Here is a 19381-nt window from a genome sequence, read left to right as displayed (position 1 = left end):
TGCCCCCCCCCCCCCCCCCCCATTGGTCTTCATGCATCCAATACTCCTGAAGAAGAGCTCAGGCCTAAAATGTCAACTGCCCTTTACTTCATTTACTTTGCATGGATGCTGAGTGACCTGCTGAGTTTCTTCAGCTCTTTCAATGCTGCACTAGACCCTGGCATCTGCAAAGTTTTCTCAATCACATCGGACAACAAAGATTTTGCTTCCTGGACACTTTTGAGTGTATTTTACGAATTTTGGACCGCTGATCATGAAAAACAGTTTAAACATTTTCCTATCACATACTGTTTTTAGATATAACATGTTTCAAGCATATGTTCCATGCTTCAAGCAGATAAAGCCATGATGCACAATAGTCATTGAAATGTCATTTTCTGCATTTGCACTTGGACTTCTTCCCTGCTGAAGTCAGTGCCGAGGACATTGACACCATGGAAAAGCAGAATCAGGTCAAATGGAATCCATCAATGCTGGTTGGCGATTGTTGGACACTGACACTATAGGCATCAGATGCTGAGTACAAATGAAAATCAGCAGTAAAACCTTTTTAGGTCAGTTGAACGAATGCAATTAAACAGGCTAAATTCAATGAATGTTCATTTAATGTTTTTCTAACTTCCTGCTTGATACAGCAAATCTGAAATTATTCTCGTGTTCAGCTTGAATCCTCAATTTTCTTTTGGGAAGCAAGCCTTTAAAAAAAATTGTTGCCCAGATACATCTCCTTTTGCCCTGCGTGCCGTCCTTTAAATCATTCAATCTCTCCACCCTTCCAGTGACCTTTCTCTTCCTGCGTTGTTACAGTGTTACAGCGTGGCCGATTGGCAATTTCCAATGCTTTGATTTCCACTCCGGTCGCGACGTTTCCTTTCTGATCCCCACTCCTTGCAGCCAAACCCCCTCCCGGTTCCAATTCGCTGCCCCACGTTTCCCCCTCCCCTTGCAGCATCTGATTGCGGTCGCTCTGTGCAGAGAGGCTGTGGACCAACCTAATGTGCTGTCAGAGGTCACGCCAACCATTGGCGGCGCAGTGATGGGCGTCAGCTCGGATCGAATGGGATGCGCGGATTGACAAGGGCGGGCCAATAAGGTGCGGGGAGAAGGAGCCGGAGCTGCTCCCCCCCACCCCCCTCTGTACGTTCGGTTGACCTACAGGGCTGGCTCGTCACTTTCGTGTTAATTGCCGGTGGAGGCTGCAACGCCGCAAGCAGGTGATCACCTTGCCTGGAACTATCCGTGAAGGCAATCGTCAGCCTTCCCTGTCCGCGGCGTCGACTCGAAGCACTTTGGACCTTGTATCCCGAGGAATCTGTACCAATCCATGGCTCGAAGCCGCAAGGTGGGGGAGGATTTCACCTTCGTCAACCCCGTGGTTAAATATTTACTCTTCTTGTTTAACATGTTGTTCTGGGTAAGTCCTTCCTCAATCGTTATCTGTGGCTAAACTCGCCGTGGATCTATGTTGTGTCCCGAGGGAAATTTATGCCGGTCTGCGGGCTGGGTATTTTTTTAACCGGCGACAAACTTGCAGCTTAGCAACCTGTCCCTCTTAGTGCAGGCATGTTCGGAGAAAGAAGGACAAGAATTTAATCTCTTCGCATTTTCTTGGAGCAGGTTGATTGAAAGGTTTATTTTATTGGAGTCGAAGTTCCCCTCGGTGCCTTGGAAAATCATAGCGTGCTCATTTTTAAAGTTCATGGACTTGTAACAATTTTGGGAATTTCCATTTCTTCCGCGCTTGTGGCTGTTTGCCCCAATCCCGACCTTATTCTGCATTGAATTGCAACAGTGGCGGAGAAATGTGAAGGCACGTTGCCCTCCTCGGCTATTGAACACCCGAACCAAACACCGAGCAGAGCGATCCCAGCCCCTTTAATTCGTGTTTACGAGGATGCCGAGGAAACTTCCTTTGCAACACGTTACGCAGCGCGACCACGGTCTATGGACTGATGGAGTTCTTTTGTCGACCAGAATTTATCGTCGTGAACTTGTCACGAAATTCGTGGTTTGGCGGAAGCATCGGAGTACAAACATTTCTAAAACCACCTTACAAAAGACACGAAAATAGTGCCAGGAAAAGATAAGGTCGAGTCTGGATCATTGCTCATTCAGGAATCTGATGGCAGAGGGGAAGAAGGTGTTCTTCGGCCTCTGGGTGTTGCTCCTGTACTTTCCTGATGGTAGCAGAGTGAAGAGGGCATTGTCTGGGTGGTGATGGACTTTGAGGATTGAGGCTGTTTTCTTAAGGCACCACCTCTTGTAGATGTCCTTGCCCAACACCCTCTGGAATGTTTTTTCTTGTCCTGAGTGTTGGACCTCAGTTCCAGACAATGATGCAACCAGCCAGAATGTACATCTTGAAGTTTTCAAGAGTCTTCCAAAATCAAGAGAAGTTTGTATTTACAGAATATTCATTGTAATAATGAAGGAAATATCTTTTTTTATTGCATTACACCTCAAGTAATCCCTATTTACCACAGAACATCGATGGCATCCTATACTTTAAGGTGGTATGTGAGTTGGGGGTGGGGGGGGGGAAGGTTGAGAACCACTCTAAATTCAAGTGAGCTTGTGAACCATCCCTTGACTGAAACCCCTATGACAATGAAAGATGGGATATTAAACCAGTGCAGACCCTGGGTGGATATAACTGATCCAATGGCAATATTTCTCAGGGTAGACTGTCATAGATGGTCTTAATCTCTCACTCAATGTTAGCTTTTAGAAGCAACTCAGCAGGTCAGGCAACATCCCTTGAAAGCAAAAGCAATCGATGTTTCAGGCCTGAGCCCTTCTTCAAGAGTGCTGAAAATCAGGCAGATGGCCAAATGAAAAGAGGGGAAGGGGTGGAGCACAGGCTAACAGGTGGGAGGGGAAAGATGAGAAAGAAGTGGAAAACTGATGGGGGTGGGCAAAGGGCAAGAGAAGGAAGGGAGGCAGAGGGAAAGGGAGAGACCAGGGAAAGGTGTTAACAGAAATTGGAAATGGATATTGATGTCATCTATTGGAAACTGCTGAGACGGATTGTGAAGTATTGTTTCTCTACGGGTGGCCTCAACTTGCTAGTACATGAAGCCATAGACAGACATGTCAATGTGGCAAGGAGTTGAAGTGGTTGGCCATTGGGAATCCTTGCTGTTGCAAGCAGAAAAAAGGTGCTCAACGAAGCAATCCCCGATGCAGAGGGGGTTGCATTGGGAGCACAAGATGGAGTAAATATCCTGACAAATTCACAGATGAAGTGTCCCTTCAGTAGGAAGGACTGGGGCCCTGGATGGTGTGAGGGAGGAGGTGCGGCACTTCTTGCGGTTGCAGGGGTAGATTGGGAGATAGTAATGCAACATCAAGGAAAATAATGAGTCAGGAAGGAAGGAGCCCTAATCAAGTTCCTTGAAGGGAACAAATTACTTCTATGTTTGCAATAATTGTGGCTATACCTGTGCAAACTTGCTGAACAAAAATTCACTGTCAAATGATCAAAAGAAGCTTTCATGTTCTGCTTTGTTTATTTTACCAACAGAGACATGAGAAGATGAATGTTCTTACAGGTAACCGTGCAAATGAATGTTGAGATCACGTGTGCAACAATGGCAGCTATTATTTCTTTTTATTTACTTACCAAAATTTTAATTTTCCACATCAGGATTCTCAGCAGGTCACATGACCTGATTGGTATTTTGAATCACACTTTTCAAAAGGGCCATTGAGCATCAGTTGCTTCCAAATGGACCCCTCATCTTCCTCCTCGCCCTCCCCCCAGCATTCCACTCACAGCTCTTACGTTGGAGGCTTCAGCTTGACTCCCTTTAAAATAGTGGTTGGAGAAAAGTAATAGGGCAGGAAGGGAGAGCTGGTGAGAACCTGTATCAATGGTATTGGCATGTGCCATGTGTCAATTGAATTAACTATTGAAGGATTAAGGTTACATGGTTGACATCCCTTAGATTCATGGTGGGAGGGAAAAGGGTTTGGGGAGAGTGGACTAAATAGAAACTAGGTACTATTTCAATAAGTAGTGAGGGAGGAACCATTCCAACCTCTTTGGATTTTGCTCATGTCTTCATCCATCAAGTTCCCTCCAAACGGAGTTGACTCTTAACTGCTTTCTCCTAAGAGGCAATTTGTTGAATGAAATCTATTGCTGCCTTACATTCAGGCAAGGAGGATTGAGCCTTGATTGCTGGCTTTATTTATAATTCCAGGGTTCTCATCTTTTGATGAGATGTTCCTGCAAGTATCTTCACCTGAGCTCCAACTATCCAATAGGTGTAACTGATTCCTGCGGCCAATATCAAAACAAATTGAGTAACTCAAGGAGTTGCATTTAACTTTTTCCAATTTCTAAAACAAAATAAAATAAATGTATTTCTTCAATGTCTCTGATTTTAGTTTTTAAATTCCTGGACAATTCAAGATGGTTGACCCATTCTCAAAAACTATAGATTGTGCAAGACTAGTTTAGAAAAGGACTGAGAGGGGCGAGGGAACCAGGAATCCCCAGACAATGTGCTGGGATTGAAGGTGGGTGGTCGTAGGAGAGAGTCGATATGGTCTCTGCTTGTTGAAGAGCAGAGGGTCTACAGGCTTGATCCTATGTACAATGACCACCAGTTTAATCTTCCTGTGTAACCATGGTTTCTTTTTTCCAGACCATCTCTTTGGTAATGGTTGCCATTGGTGTGTATGCCAGAGTCATGAAGCATGCTGGTGAGTGCTGCTCATTATTTTCACCACTCTGTTGACAAAGGGTTGAAAGAAGTGGGGGACCTGGGGAGGGAGGTGTGGGAAGGGTTGGGGAGCTGGGGGGGGGGGGAGGGCATGGGAAGGGTTGGGGACCTGGTGGGGGAGGGGAAGGCATGAGAAGAGCTGGGGACCTGGGAAGGGAGGCAATGGGAAGGGTTGGAGACCTGGGAGGGAGGCGTGGGAAAGGTCGGGGACCTGGGGAGGGATGTGTGTGGGAAGGGTTGGGGGACCTCGGTGGGGGAGGTGTGGGAAGGGTCAGGGGACCTGGGTGCGGGAGGCAAGGGAAGGGTTGTGGACCGGGGGGCGGGGGGAGGCGTGGGGAAGGGCTAGGGACCTGGAGGGGGCTGAGGCGTGGGAAGGATTGGGGGACCTGGAGGGGGGGGGCATGGGAAGGGCTGGGGGACCTGGAGGGGGGGGGAGGCATGGGAAAGGTTGGTTCAAGGATATTGGGGTTGAGGAGATATAAAGCTGTTTCGTGGGTTCAAGAGATGGAGATTTAGGCTTGGCAACTGGAGAAGAGGCGAATTGGGATATGATTGTAGTATTGGGTTAATTTGGAGAGTGGGCAATGGGGAGTAGCAGTTTGAGAGGATCAGCAGTTGAAAAGGAATTTGGGTATCAATGGATATATGACATTTTGCAGAGGCTGCCATGGCCTGCCTCGCTGTGGACCCTGCCCTTCTCCTCATTGTGGTGGGTGCATTGATGTTCCTCATCACATTCTGTGGGTGCGTTGGATCGTTACGGGAGAACATCTGTCTCTTGCAGACGGTGAGTGATGCTCTGCTTTGAGGGTGCTGGGAGCATCATCATTCCCTTGTCTGTGTGAGAAATGGAGCCAAGAGCCAACAGTTCCTGTGATCAGAACTCTCTTGGAGATTCCCTTTGCCCACCTTCTAGGAAGGTGTCCTCAGGATGGGTATTCCACACAGACGGTCTGTGAACATAATCGGGACATGGCACTGAAGGCCAGTGGTGTTTTCCTAAATGCGGCAATAACTGCTTACTGAGGTGTTAAATGGCGAGTTGGTAGGACATTGTTAATGTGACCTGGCCTGTTCTGAATGCCTTTTGGCCACTTTACAGATGCATCCACTTCCCCTGAACTTCTACCTTTCCACACCAACACCTGTCTTGCACTCCCCCTGGCCTGCCCTCCCTCATAGAGTAGAAAACTAGGAACTTAGTGGGTATCCCTTATATATAAAATGTTGTTTGCAGACCAATTCAAAAGCAATGATTATGTGAAGAGCTAAAATGAGATGGTTTACATTCACTTGTCAGTCTCCCCCCTTTCTCTCTGCTGCCATTTTTTGCTGATCATAATGTGATTTGATTTTCCAGTTCTCTATCTGCCTGACGCTGGTATTTTTGCTACAACTGGTCGCTGGGGTTCTTGGCTTCGTCTTTTCAGATAAGGTATGATTTTGCTTTGCTTAGTGAAGATCTATATGGACAGACAAGGTGGCAAGCGAGAGTGTGTAGCTATTGGTGTGCGGGGGCTGAAAGGAGGGCTATGTCTGCAGTGGTGGGCCTTCAGGAAAGAGTTGGCTTAGTGCTGAGATGAGACTGAATCTGTTGGGGTTTTTAGAACTGATGGGACTGAGGGAAGGTTTACATTCAAGTGTGGAATTTGGAAAGGTTCCTCTAACTCATTCCTTGATGAAGGACTTAGGCCCAAAAGGTATTTCTACCATTGCTACGTAAAGGACACTGTTTGACCTGCTGAGGTTCTCCAGCATTTTGTGTTTTTTTTAATACTTTAACCATGGTGACTACAGATTTTCTGTAACTTCTTTACAATCATCTCTACACTTCAGAAGTCCTTCATTGACTCAAAATCCTTTTTGGTTGATCCAAGCCTGTGAAAAGTGCCTGTTTTCCTTGTGTCTCACTGATTCTTGCAGCTGGTGTTCCGCTCCACCTCCATTCCTGCACTTTCTGTAATCTTAACACCAGTTGCTTGTTTGCTGGCTGAGACTTGTTTAAATATTTTTGGAGCCTTGCTCAGATTGATTCTTTTCCTCTAAATTCTACAAACCAATATTCATGAAATACCCATGTGGAAAACAATTGTGTGGAAACAATAGCATTCAGCTCTGCATTCATACGTGATTGTGCTCTATGGGCCAATGAATGAATTGCTCTCCATCTAACCCTGTCCACAGAACAAGAGATATAAATGTTCTGCATCGACATCTCTCTTGCTCATTCACTCTCTCTTGTAAAAGTTTCCTTTATGAGCCAAGCCCTGGAGGAAGATTTTCTGAACTTCACATTGGATGTCACTTTCTTTTATCCATGATGTCTGGTGTCAGTTTTTCTCTGAAGTTGAAACTTCTCTCTGCTTGCCTTAAAATGCCCTTTCCCAATCTTATTCACTCAGTGCTGATCAAGAAGCTACAAACTCTAGGCCTCTGTATCCCACTCTGCAACTGGATCCTTGACTTCCTCATCGGAAGACCACAGTCAGTATGTATTGGAAACATGTCTCCTCCTCACTGATTATCAATACGGGTGTACCCCAAGGATGTGTGCTTAGCCCACCACTCTACTCATTATACACTCACAAGTGTGTGGCCAGGCACAATTCCAATGTTATCTACAAGTATTTCAATGACACCACAGTTGTTGGCAGAATCACAAATGGCAATGAGGAAGCATATAGGAGGGGGATAGATCAGCTCGTTGAGTGGTGTAATGACAACAACCTTGCGCTCAACCTCAGCAAAACCAAGGAGATGATTGTGAGCTTCAGGAGGAAGTCAGGAACACGACCCAGTTCTCATTGAGGGTTCAGAAGTGGAGAGGATCAAAAACATCAAATTCCTGGATGTCAACATCTCCAAGGATCTGTCCTGGAGCCTCCACATTGATGCCATCACAAAGAAGGCTCGCCAGCAGCTACAATGCTGTGAGGTGTCTGAGGAGATTCAGTATGTCACCGAAGACTCTTGTAAACTTCTACAGGCGTACCACAGAGAGTATTCTGGCTGGTTGCATCACTCTCAGGACAAGAATGAACTCCAGAGGGTTGTTAAAATTCAGCCTGCACCATTGCAGGCACCAGACTTCAACCCATCGAGGACATCTACATGAGGCACTGTCTTAAAAAGATAGCCTCTATCCTCAAAGACCCCCACCACCCAGGCCATGCCCTCTTCACTCTGCTACCATTAGGGATAAGGTACAGGGACCTAAAGACGAGCACTCAGCAGCACAAGGACAGCGTCTTCCCCGCTGCCATCAGATTCCTGAATAATCAATGAACCAAAGACAATGGCCTTACTTTTCGTGCACTGATATTGTTATTGTTATTTTTAATTTTTATAGTAACGTCATAAGATGATTTTACTACGATGCTGCCGCAAAATATAGTATTTCATGACTTGTTCATGACAATAAATCCTGATTCTGATCCTTTATCAAGTCAGCTCCTTTTGTCTTTTTAAAGAGAAATGGGAGCCAGCCTGAACAGTAATAAAAGCTCAGTGATCTGGTGCCTTGTTATCTAACACATTAGCAACCAGCCTGCAAAGACCTCTCAACCAAGCAGGCTGATATCTGTGGTTTGTTTGAGAACTCCTAGAGCTTGCCAAAGGACTCAAGGTGGTGATGCCAAGGGTGTGCAACAAGGTCTTGTGGATGAGCTAAAAGATGCTGAGTGAAATGTAGCCCAGTAGTCACGCAGCATGGAACAGACCCTTTGGCCCATTTTGTCCTTGCTAACCAAAACTGCATTGTGGACTTATCGCATTTGCTTACATTTGGTTCATAAGACATAGGAGCAGAAATGGGCTATTCATCCCATTGAATCTGCCCTGTCTTTTAATCATGAGCTGATCGATTTTCCCACTCAGCCCCACTGCCTGGCCTTCTCCCCTTAACCTTTGACGCCCTGGTTAATCAAGACCTATCACTCTCTGCCTTGAATACATCCAATGACCTGGACTCCACAAGTGCCTTGTGCCCTCTTTTCCTAGACTCTCCCACCATGGGAAACAACCTTTCTACATTTATTCTGTCCATGCCGTTCAACTTCAAAATCTTTCAATAAGATGCTCCCTCATTCTCTGTGATTACAATTAATGGGTTGTCAAAGGTTGTCAAACACTCCTCATATGATAACACTTTTATTTCCTGGAATCATCCTAATAAACAGTCAGCACATCTTATCTGAAATAAGGAGCCCCAAACTGCTCACAATACTCTGTGAGTCTCACCAGTGCCTTACAAGCCTCAACATCACATCCCTGCTCTTGCATTCTATTCCCCTCTGAAATGAATGCTAGCATTGTATTTGCCTACTTCATTACCAACTCAACATACAAGTTAACCTTCAGGCTGTCCTGCACGAGGACTCCCAGGTCCCTTTGCATTTGGGAATTTTCAATTTTTCTCCCCATTTGCAAAAAAACATAGCCTGACATAATATTTTATTTGTCACTTCTCTGCCCATTCTTCTAATCCGTCTAACCCCTTCTGCAGCCTCCATGTTTCCTCTCTCTGCTCCTGTATCATCCGCAAACTTGGCTACAAAGCCATTTATTCCATAATCCAATTAATTAATAAACTGTACAGCATAAAAAGAAGCAGCCCCAAAATCGATCCCTGTGGTACACCACGAGCAATTGACAGCCAATCAGAATGATCCTGTATTCAAATTCTCTGCTTTCTGACAATCAGCCAATCTTCTACCCACACTAGCATGTTTCTGGTTTTACCATGGGCTCTTACTAAGTAGTCTCTTGTGCAGCATCTTGTCAAAGGCCTTCTGAAAATCCAAATACCCAACATCACTGCATCTCCCTTATCTAGCCTGCTTGTCACTTTTAATAATTCCAATAGGTTTGTCAAGCAAGATTTTCCCTTAAGGAAACCACACTGGCTTTTGTCCATTTTGTCATTGCCTCCAAGTATTCTCATTCTTTACAATCAACTGCAGTATCTTCCCGACCACTGACGTCATGCCTTCAATTTCCTTCCTTCTGCCTCCCTCCATTCTTGAATTGTGGGGTGACGTTTGTGATTTTTGACTGGCACCATGCCTGAATCAATTGATCCCTGAAAGCTCATGACCAATGCCTCCACAATTGCTATTTCTTTCAGTACCTAAGGGTACAATCCTTCTAGTCCGGGAGACTGATCCACCCTTAGACCATCAGCTTTCTTAGCACCTTCTCCCTCGAAATAGTTAACCGTGCTCACTTTCCTTCCCTGATACCTTTGATGTCTGGCACACTGCTTGTGTCTTCCACAGTGAAGACCAATGCAAAATACTAGTTTCTCTCCCATCTCCTTGTCTCCCATTATAATTTTTCTAGTGATCCTACATTTACTTTTTCTTTCTATACCTGAAGCTTTTTGTACCTTCTTTGATATTATTTGCTGCCCTTCTTTCATTCTTCATCTTTTCCCTCCTTATGAGCTTTTTAGTCACCTTCTGTAAGTTTTTAAAAACTTCCCAATCTTCTATCTGCCCACTAATTTTTTTTTTGCTTCCTTGCATGCCCTCTCTTTTGCTTTCACATTAGCTCTGATTTCCCCAGTCAGCCTCAGTTGTGACATTTTTCCATTTGGATAATTCCTCCTTTTTTTGCTGTGTAGTTATCCTACACTTTCCCCATTTCTTGCAGAAACTCTATCCATTGCTGCTCTGTTGTCTTCCCGACCAGAGCCCCCTTCCAATCTACTTTGGCCAATTCCTCTCTCATGCCACTGAACGACCGACACGTCTGACTTTAGTTTCTCCTTGTTAAATATCAGATTGAACTCGATCATATTGTGATTACTGCCCCCTAATGCTTTCTTTTAGCTCTCTAATCACCTCTTGTGCATTACACAACACCCAATCCCCGAGTGGACTCGGCAACAAGCTGCTCTTCCTTGAAGGCTTTTGACAAAATCTGTCTCTTGAGATCCAGTCACAACTTAATTTTTTTTCCCCCAAATGACTTGCAAGTTAAAATCCCTCATGACGACCATAATACTTCCCTTCTGACAAGTCTTTTCTATCTGCTGTTCCATTTTTTTTTGTCCACATCCCGACTACTGTTTGGAGATCTGTATAGAACAGATGTTTTTTTTACCCTTGCTATTTCCTCACTCGACCTACAGTGATTCTATATGTTCTGCTCCTGTGCCACCTCTTTCTAATTGATTCATATATGGTTCCTCACTACAGATTCACGCCACTCTCACGTCCAAGCCCTTTCTGTTCAAATGTCTTCTGAATGTTATAATTGTACCTGCTTCTATAGCCTCCTTTGGCAGCATGTTCCAGATATAGACTATCTGGGTGAAAAAGTTGCCCCTCAGACCCCTCTTAAATTTTTCACTTTGAACCTTAAACCAGAGCACTCTCATTCTAGAGCTGTCCCCCTGGTGGGGGGGGGGGGTGGGATGGGGGGGGTAGGGAAAGACTGAGCATTCACTTTATCCATGCCTATTTACTTTATAAATTAAGATTTTCCCTTCATCTCCTATGCTCTAGGGTAGTCATTCTTGACCATGGTCCCCTTTGAGCAAAGTTTATTGGCCCCCTTCCCTGTGAAGCTGTCAAGTTCTGTTGGTTTCTTCAGTAATCTCTCCTACCATAAAAATTATTTTGTGATTTCAATCCGTGGTCTCCCCTAAATGTGCTATGACCTGGTGAGGTGGGGGGGGGGGGGTAGGAATGTTGAAAATGGTTGCTCTTGGGATTAAAGAGCCTAACCCTAACCCTGTGCTAAACTGCACACATTAAGCATAGCTTCACCAATGTCTTGTACGGGTGTATTATGAATTCCCAACTTTTGTACTCTATACCCTGCCAATGAAGGCAAATGTCAAAAGTTTTCTTCACCAACTTGTCCAGTTGAGTCACCACTTCCATGCACCTGTATTTCCCCCCCACCCCCATCTCTCTGTTCTTTGTCACTCTTCAGGGCCCTGCCATTCACTGTGTAGATCCTATTCAACATCAGAGTTAGCCACATTTGCCACACCTTGATCCACCTTTCCAACTTTTCTGTTGTAAACTGAGATACTCTTCCTCACTGTCCACGACACCACCAATGTTGGTGTCATCTGCAAATTTATTAATCACAGGGATTTTGCTTCTTCAGCCATGCCTTGTGGAGTTTCAGCCCCCTCTAGTGGCTCAGAGTAAAAACGCAGCAAGGTGTGGAAGCCTGGACCAGAAACTCCTGTTATGGTTGAAACCAGTGGTTCTTTTTCTTTCCACTCATGTACCACTTTAAGTATTCCCTATGCCATAGGTGCTCTGTGATTAGTAAGGGATTGGTTAAGGTGGTATGTGGGTGGAAAGAAAAAGTTTGAAAACCAGTTTTAATTGTAGTTAATTGACTCATTATGTGCACGGTTTCATAACGCCAAAGGAAATGGGCCAATGACGATTTTTCCTCTAGCAAATATTTAAATAACAATGGAGTCTAGAGCAGTGATTCTTAACCTTCCCACTCGCATACCACCTTAAGCAAACTCTTACTAATCAGCTGTGGCTTAGGGATTACTTAAAGTGGTATGTGAGTGGAAAAAAAAGGTTGAGAACCAGTGGTTTAAACACTTGCATCTGTGGGGTAAAGGTGCTCCCACAATGGGTAATCATTGGATTTTGGTGCCAATTGCATTGAGTTAATTACATTAATGTGGGATTGTGCCATAAATAAGTCAGGTTTGGTAATAGTGGCCAAATCTTTTATCACTACAACAAGCTGACTACTTCACGTAAACCTGGTTTTTATCTCAAACTATCACAGAGGCTTTTAAAGTTGCTTTTAACATTTTTTTTAGACCAGTAATAGAATATTCACACTCCAAAGATAGTTGCTATAGGTTTTAGAAGTGCATTTTTGCCCACAAGTGGCAACAGGGCCTTATGGATTGTGATAAGCTGTCTAGCGAGATGCTTGATTCGTGGGAGCTGACTCTGCCTTTAATTTCCAAAATGTACTATTGCTTTCCAACACAGGCCCGATCAAAAGTCAGCGAGATCATTGATAGTGCAATAATCCACTACCGAGATGACCTGGATCTCCAGAACCTCATCGACTATGGGCAGAAGCAGGTTCAGTATTGTGGACTTTAAATTTTTATGCACTAAATGGTCTTTAACTAATCTAGTGCTTTTCTCCTCGATGTGTTGCACCTCTCACCTCCTTCAGGTTCTTCTCTGTCTTTTCCTTTCTAGTCCTTTGGACTTCTTAAATATTCAGAAAATATCATTCAAGTGAGTGTAACAAAGAAAAAATGTATGCTAGCTGGTTTGAACAAATGCTGTTGTCAATCTTATATTTTCCAGCCTTTTGATGCTTTTAAAAAAAAATCTTAAACAATGGAACATGATAAATCAAAGTAATTCTTTTGTGATTGTTTTTGCCAATTTTCAATGTTGATTGTAATTTTCTGTTGCTCTATCCCTTTCAGACAAAATATCAGATTTGTTCATTTGTGTTTCCACCTTTTAATAACCTGAGTAACTCTATCATACTGTCTAATGTTTTGGATGCTGGACACCTTGCTTATTTTTATCTCCAGTTATATTAGCCCATTGCATCATCTTCTCCCTGAACCTTGTATCTTTGATGACCTTCTCCTAATTTTGGGGTCACCAACCACTTTCGTATTGTGAAGCTCACTTGTGATTTATTTTATTTAATAAAATTAATTCCCTGGGTATGGACATCCTTGCAAAGCCAGTTTCATTGACAATCCCTAGTTGCTATTGGTGGCAAGTTGTCTTCCTAAACCACTGCAATGTGCACAGTGAAGTTTTGCCCATAGTTCTGCTGTATCGTGAGGTGTGGGATTTACTCCCAGTAAAGTTAAATGTCCATTCTGCTGCTGTGTGACTTAGAGGAGAACTTGTTACCTTGTACCTGAGATCATTGCTTATTTAGTTATGAATGGTGATGGGTTTTCCAAAAAAAAGCTTTACTCTGGATTTATCTAAGATGCTAATAAGCTAATGATGTTTCAGAATCTGTCAATAATTTTATAGCAAGACACTGGGGAAATTTCTGCATCTCCTGATATTGGTAAGAAAATGTTTGTTTCCGCCTTTCCCTTAATGTCTTCCCTCCCTCTGACAGTTCAGCTGCTGCGGGGGAATTTCGTACAAGGATTGGAGCCATAACATGTACTTTAACTGCACAGTGGAGAACCCGAGTCGGGAACGCTGCTCTGTGCCGTATTCCTGTTGCCTGCACTCCAAGGAGGTGAGTGACTGAGGTGGGTAACCTTTGTAGTGAGTAAACAGAGGCTGCAGTCCTGTGCCTGCTTTAAAGAACAGAAGAACTCAATGAATACAAATGGACATCATTGATGTAACGTGTATGTTCTGGTTCCATAGGTCATATTAAAAAAAATTTTACTGCAGCGGTTCAGTACATCTTCTCCCATGCCCTTCCTTGCGTCTGCACCAAACCTTGAAAGTGGCCTCAGTATACAATCTTAGTAACGGTGAATGCTCGTTATCTGGCGTTGCCTATCCTGAATCCTGAAGCAACTGATAAAAATTTTGTAAGAATATTAATCAATTTAATTTTTTCTGAGGCAGAACCTGATGTTTCTGCTCCATTTGTCTTCAGCAACATATCCTCAGGCCCTCATGTGCCTGTACAGGTTCTAATTGTATCGCATAAGCTGGACTGGATTTATCCAGTCTTTCCATTTAGTTGGATGCTCCTGGCAAAGCCACAGAACATTAAAACAGAAATTAGAAATGTAAAAGCCTGGATAAGATGAAAAATATAATTTCATTCTGAAAATAACCTGACATTTTGAACAATTTATGGCACTGTATCAAAGAGCAAATCTTAGTTTGTCCTGAACCCATTGAGATGTGCTGGAAAGCAGCATAAAATGCACTGAGTGAAACTTGTCAACCTGCAATGTCTTGAGCAATTTGCAAGCAACTGGCGCATTAATGCAACATTACCTTTCCTTCCAGAGAGACAAGTGGGGTAGTTTGTTCTTCTACAGGCTTCTTGGTAGGTTATATTAGCCCTACACTAAGTTAAACATGCTGCAAGCACAGGTAATGAATATCTGTGAACATCAAAGACCTCTAATATTCTGTGGTGCCGACCACAGAACCAGTCTTGCAGCCCAAGGATTTAGATGGTGGAGCAGCGTCTTGTTGATAGCCATTCTATGAGGGTGGTTGGTTCAATCTTGGGTCCCATTGAAATGTTAGGAACCAGGATCCCAGCAGAATACTGTGCTTGGGGACACACTTGAAAAACTGTTGAATAATGACATGGTTCAGGGGAGAGCGGGGTGATTTCAAGGCAAGAATGACCTGCCTATTGTGTCTCAGATGGAGGACATTGCCCTCCCCATTTGTACTCTGATCCATTTGTCTTTCTGTTGCAGAAAGTGATCAACACCATGTGTGGGCATGGCATGCAGGACCTGGAGTACTTGGCAGCAGAAGAATATATCTACACCAATGGGTGCATCGACAAGCTAGTCAACTGGATCCATAGCAACCTCTTCTTACTGGGAGGAGTAGCACTGGGCCTCGCCATCCCACAGGTCAGTGCCTTGCCCATTTCACCCATGTCTACCTCAGTAGACCATTCTGCCCCTCAAACCCATTCCACCATTCTATTTGAACTGAATGCAGATAGCACTGATTTAATTCTGTACCTTGGGCCTTCTTCCTTCAAAACTTTAAGATGTTCAAATGGCCTTTTCACTGGACCAAAGATTTTTCTTCCTGAAAACTTTTGGGTGTAATTTATGGATTTTGGGCTACTGATCATGAAAATCACTGTAAATTTTTCCTGTCATGTATTGTTTGTGAGATGTAACCTATTTTTTGTGACTTTCTGTCATATTTTAAGTCTACTAGTATATTGCTCACAAACCAAGCTGCTTTGGTCAGTCAATACAGGTGCTATGCAAATGTTGTCATAGGCCTGGGCATGTTAAGTTAGGATAGATGCAGACAGGCTATAAAAAGCAACTCGCATATACAGATGCTGTGCATTACATTGATATAGATTGAATGCATGTGGATACACATGTTCTTCAGGCAATAGCATAATGAGTGTACTCAATTATAGCATTTATTGTCTTCAGGAAGATTCAATACAGCAGAAATGTCTCATCAATGTCGTAACAGCTGCGATACTTTCTGTTACATTTATGATGAATACACGCTTAAGGCTCAAAGATGCAGTATGAATGCACTTATTAAAAAAGCCTATGAGCTCTACTTTGGTTGTAAAATTGATGACCAAGACAAACCCTGGGCTCCTCATATTTGTTGTGCAACATGTGCAGTCAATCTGAGAGCTTGGTTCAGCATCATTATGTGGTTAAACACATTAAATTCAATAAAAGTTCATTTAATGTATCTCCAGCTTCCTATGTGATACAGCAAATCTGAAATTATTTTTGTGTTCAGCTTGAAGTTGTATATCATAATCCCCATTCTTTTCAGTAAGCAAACCTTTTGGGTGGGGGGGGGGGGGGGTGCGAAGAGAGAATTGTTGCTCAGTGTTTGACCTTCGGGTGTTTTAGAGTTCCACTGCACTTAATGTGGAGATGTGCCTCCCCAGCTCATCCATAAAAGATCAGCAAGAATTTTTAAGATCATTCCCTCTCTGGCTACTAGAGGGAGTAGTTTTCTCTTCCCATCCTCTTGTTTTCTGTTACCAAGTCCATTGACTGAATGCATTCTTCAGATTGCTCTTTAAATTATAAATTTGGGGCTTGATTTTTTTTTGTTCCATTCTGGAGTGTTTTCTGGTTATCATTGTTTAACAAAACTGGTTATTTTGTGTTAATTGAAATATATGTGCATAGAGAGAGAGAGAGAGAGAGAGAGAGAGAGAGAGAAGAGAATGGCAAATAATGCCATTCAAAATTATGCATCGTTACCTATGCTTTTGCTAATCCAGGTTTTTTTTTCTGGAGCCTCCTCCATCATTGATGAATGTAATCTTGTACAAGTGTAATCTTGTACAAGTGTAATCTTGTACAAGTCTTTGTACAAGTGTTGCATGGCTGAAGCCATATTCATGACTGACATTAGCAGTGCTTCATTGCTTTTGAAGTACATTTTTAGAGATGTTTTGAGGCTATTGGTAAAAGCAAAATTAATCAAGATTTGTCTAATTTGGACTACAAGCATGGGAGCACCTATTCAAACTTGCCGTTTGGCCTCAAAAATTTGAAACCTTTGCGTGTTTCAATTAAAATGCCATTGTTTGGTAAACTTGTCTGCTGTACAAATGGTTCTGCTTTCCTCATGCTCTCCATTCTTGGGAGTTGGCATTTCCCTGTCTATCTAATGAGATTACTGTGTGCCCCTCCATCCCCAGTATGGGCTGGGTTTGGGGGGTGGAAGTAACACTGGGAAAGGAACACCTTTTAGTGTGGGGAATGGTGACTTGAGACAGGGCATTCTGCTGCAGTGATGTGGAGGCAATTTGCCTACAGACCTCTGTAAGGAATGTACTGGTGGGGTTGGAAAGGCAACAGTGTTCCTTTAACAATGCATTAACTTTCACTTATAAAGCTGCTTTCATGACCCTACAATGTCCCACACAGCTGTGTAATTGAAAGGTTGTAAACTGGTCACTCTGTACTGTAGAAAAATTGGAAGCTAACTTGTGCCTATCAAAATCCTGCAAATATCAATCTGGTTGAGTAATTAAATACCAGCCAGGACACTGGGAATAATTCCTCCCTTACATTGCTTGAACAGTCAGATGGAACCTGGGTTTAAATTTGATACTCTGGCAGTGCAGCCCTGGACTGTCACTCAGAAGATGTGCTCAGGATTTGAACCAATAGATTCCTGTATCATTGGCCAAGTTACTCTCGATGACATGGATTCTGCAAACAGGTTGTGAGCATGATGCTGTTGGGGAATCTGTGTTTATCACAGCCCAGGACATCACTGATAAAACCCTCCCCACCATCGAGAACATTTTCAGGAAACACTACTTTCAGATTCACACTGCCCTGCATATACTGTTTTTGCTGCTACCATCAGGAGAGGTTTAGGTGCCACACGACTCGCATCACAGGTTCTGGAACAGCTACTATCCCTTCATCATCGGACTCCTCAGCAACAAACTTGTTTAAGCTTACTTTGGTACTTTATTTTTTAAAATCTCTCTCTATATTGCACAGTCAATTTGTTTACATTTCTTTATTTGTTTACATGTACATTGTGTACAATTTTTTTTTGCATTACCAATAAGTGGTAATTCTGCCTCGCCCACAGGAGAAAAGAATCTCAGGGTTGTATGTGATGTCATATGTACTCTGACAATAAATCTGAAATGAAATCAAATCTGTTTATTTCTCTTCTCTCCTTTGCTTCTGCTTCCAGTTGGTGGGAATTCTTCTCTCCCAGATCCTCATCAATCAAATCAAAGATCAGATTGAGCTCCAGAAGTATAACAGCCAACACCGAGCAGACCCCTGGTACTGAACAAGCCCTCTTTACATCCACGGAGAGGAGAGGGTTGGTGGTTCCTGTGGCCAGATGAGAGATCCTTCACATGATGAATTTACCTACTCGGAAAGGACTGCCGTCCATGACGATTGACAAACTGCCACTCTGTTCTCAGTGGGTTATGTGCATGGCATCTACTAGATGTGTGGATGGCTTTAACTCATTTTAAATGGATTTCTCATCCCATCCATCAGACAGTGAAATAAATTCACTTGTTTCATAACACATAGTGTTCTGTGGCGTGGTTGTCAGGTACAGGTATAAAGCACAACTGTGGTACACACTCATTTTTTCTCATTGAGTTCTTGCAGTTGGCCTTCATGGAGTTTTATCATCTGTACGATGGGTTTATCGCTGTCCCCAAATTTGTTGCAATGGTCAACTTGTCTGTCAAGTCGCTGTCGATCTGTTAATTTGTCTTGTTCTCTTTCACTGCTTTATTTCAGTCAGTGGGACAATGCGGGGTGAAAACAGTGAACATTTGAACAAGGGATCCCAAACCCCTGCCTGTCAGGTGATTTTGTTCATGGCCATGCTACTTCCTGGCCACTAACCTGGCACTAAAAGGGATAAAGTACTGTGAGATATGGAGTCGATATATTGAAGAATCATGTGTGCGCACATGTTGGAATATAATCTTCATTCTAACAACTATTGTAATTTTTTTAGTAAATGGAATATTTTGGTCTTTTAATAAAATAACATTAACCTGTGGTGATGTGTTTTTCAGTAAATTTGTTTGTTGTACAAAGTATTCTGTTCGAGGGTTAGAGGTGTGATTAGCCTTGGGATCTGGTTCAGCTCAAAGGGAAGATGGGTTATGCCTTCCCAGCACCCTTTCCACTAGTCACCAATTCCTTGGCTGAGCTGGGCTGCTTCCTGGGGGGTAGAAGTGAGTAGCAAAAATCAGCTCCACTGCTTTGCCAGAGCCTGCGAACTGTGCATCTGTGAGGAATTACTAAAGGCTCACAAAGACTCTGGGAGGGTGTGGGGTTCAGAAGCAAAACCTACCCAACTTGCAGAGAAATAATGATGGGATGTCACATGTTCAATGAGAAATCTGGACTTGTCCTGCCCTGGAGAATGCTGGGCAGTTGTCAACTGATCAGAAGATGGGGTAAGTTCTCAGTTGGTAGCGGGGAATCTGAGCTTATG

The 19381-nt window shown here is 43.4% G+C and overlaps 1 protein-coding gene across 5 annotated transcripts; it reads left to right on the top strand.

Annotated features, from left to right (window-relative positions):
• The first annotated feature begins 1045 nt into the window (after positions 1-1045).
• Positions 1046-18940, top strand: tspan33a (tetraspanin 33a). 5 transcript variants are annotated; one of them, XM_069909617.1, is made up of 9 exons: positions 1337-1414; positions 3524-3551; positions 4653-4710; positions 5390-5517; positions 6091-6165; positions 12719-12814; positions 13839-13964; positions 15124-15285; positions 18101-18940. In XM_069909617.1, the coding sequence occupies exons 2-9, from the start codon at positions 3540-3542 to the stop codon at positions 18200-18202; spliced, it is 759 nt and encodes a 252-aa protein (XP_069765718.1). In that variant the 5' UTR covers positions 1337-1414; positions 3524-3539; the 3' UTR covers positions 18203-18940. The 5 variants fall into 5 exon arrangements, with proteins under 5 accessions (XP_069765716.1, XP_069765717.1, XP_069765718.1 ...); XM_069909618.1 differs by lacking the exon at positions 1337-1414 and adding an exon at positions 2338-2395; XM_069909615.1 differs by lacking the exon at positions 3524-3551 and having other exon boundaries at positions 1046-1414.
• Positions 18941-19381: the final 441 nt, after the last annotated feature.

The sequence above is a fragment of the Narcine bancroftii genome, chromosome 13, assembly GCF_036971445.1.
Source record: "Narcine bancroftii isolate sNarBan1 chromosome 13, sNarBan1.hap1, whole genome shotgun sequence".
In the NCBI taxonomy this organism is placed as follows: domain Eukaryota; kingdom Metazoa; phylum Chordata; class Chondrichthyes; order Torpediniformes; family Narcinidae; genus Narcine; species Narcine bancroftii.
The sequence above is the reverse complement of the archived record's forward strand: the minus strand, read 5'-3'. Positions and strand labels throughout refer to the sequence as shown.

Coding starts and splice junctions, on each gene's coding strand:
- tspan33a (XM_069909614.1), top strand. CDS start 2,267: ATGTCCTTGCCCAACACCCTCTGGAATGTTTTTTCTTGTCCTGAGTGT. Junction 2,396..4,652: donor GTCTTCCAAAATCAAGAGAA/GTTTGTATTTAC, acceptor TCTTTTTTCCAG/ACCATCTCTTTGGTAATGGT. Junction 6,166..12,718: donor GCTTCGTCTTTTCAGATAAG/GTATGATTTTGC, acceptor TTTCCAACACAG/GCCCGATCAAAAGTCAGCGA.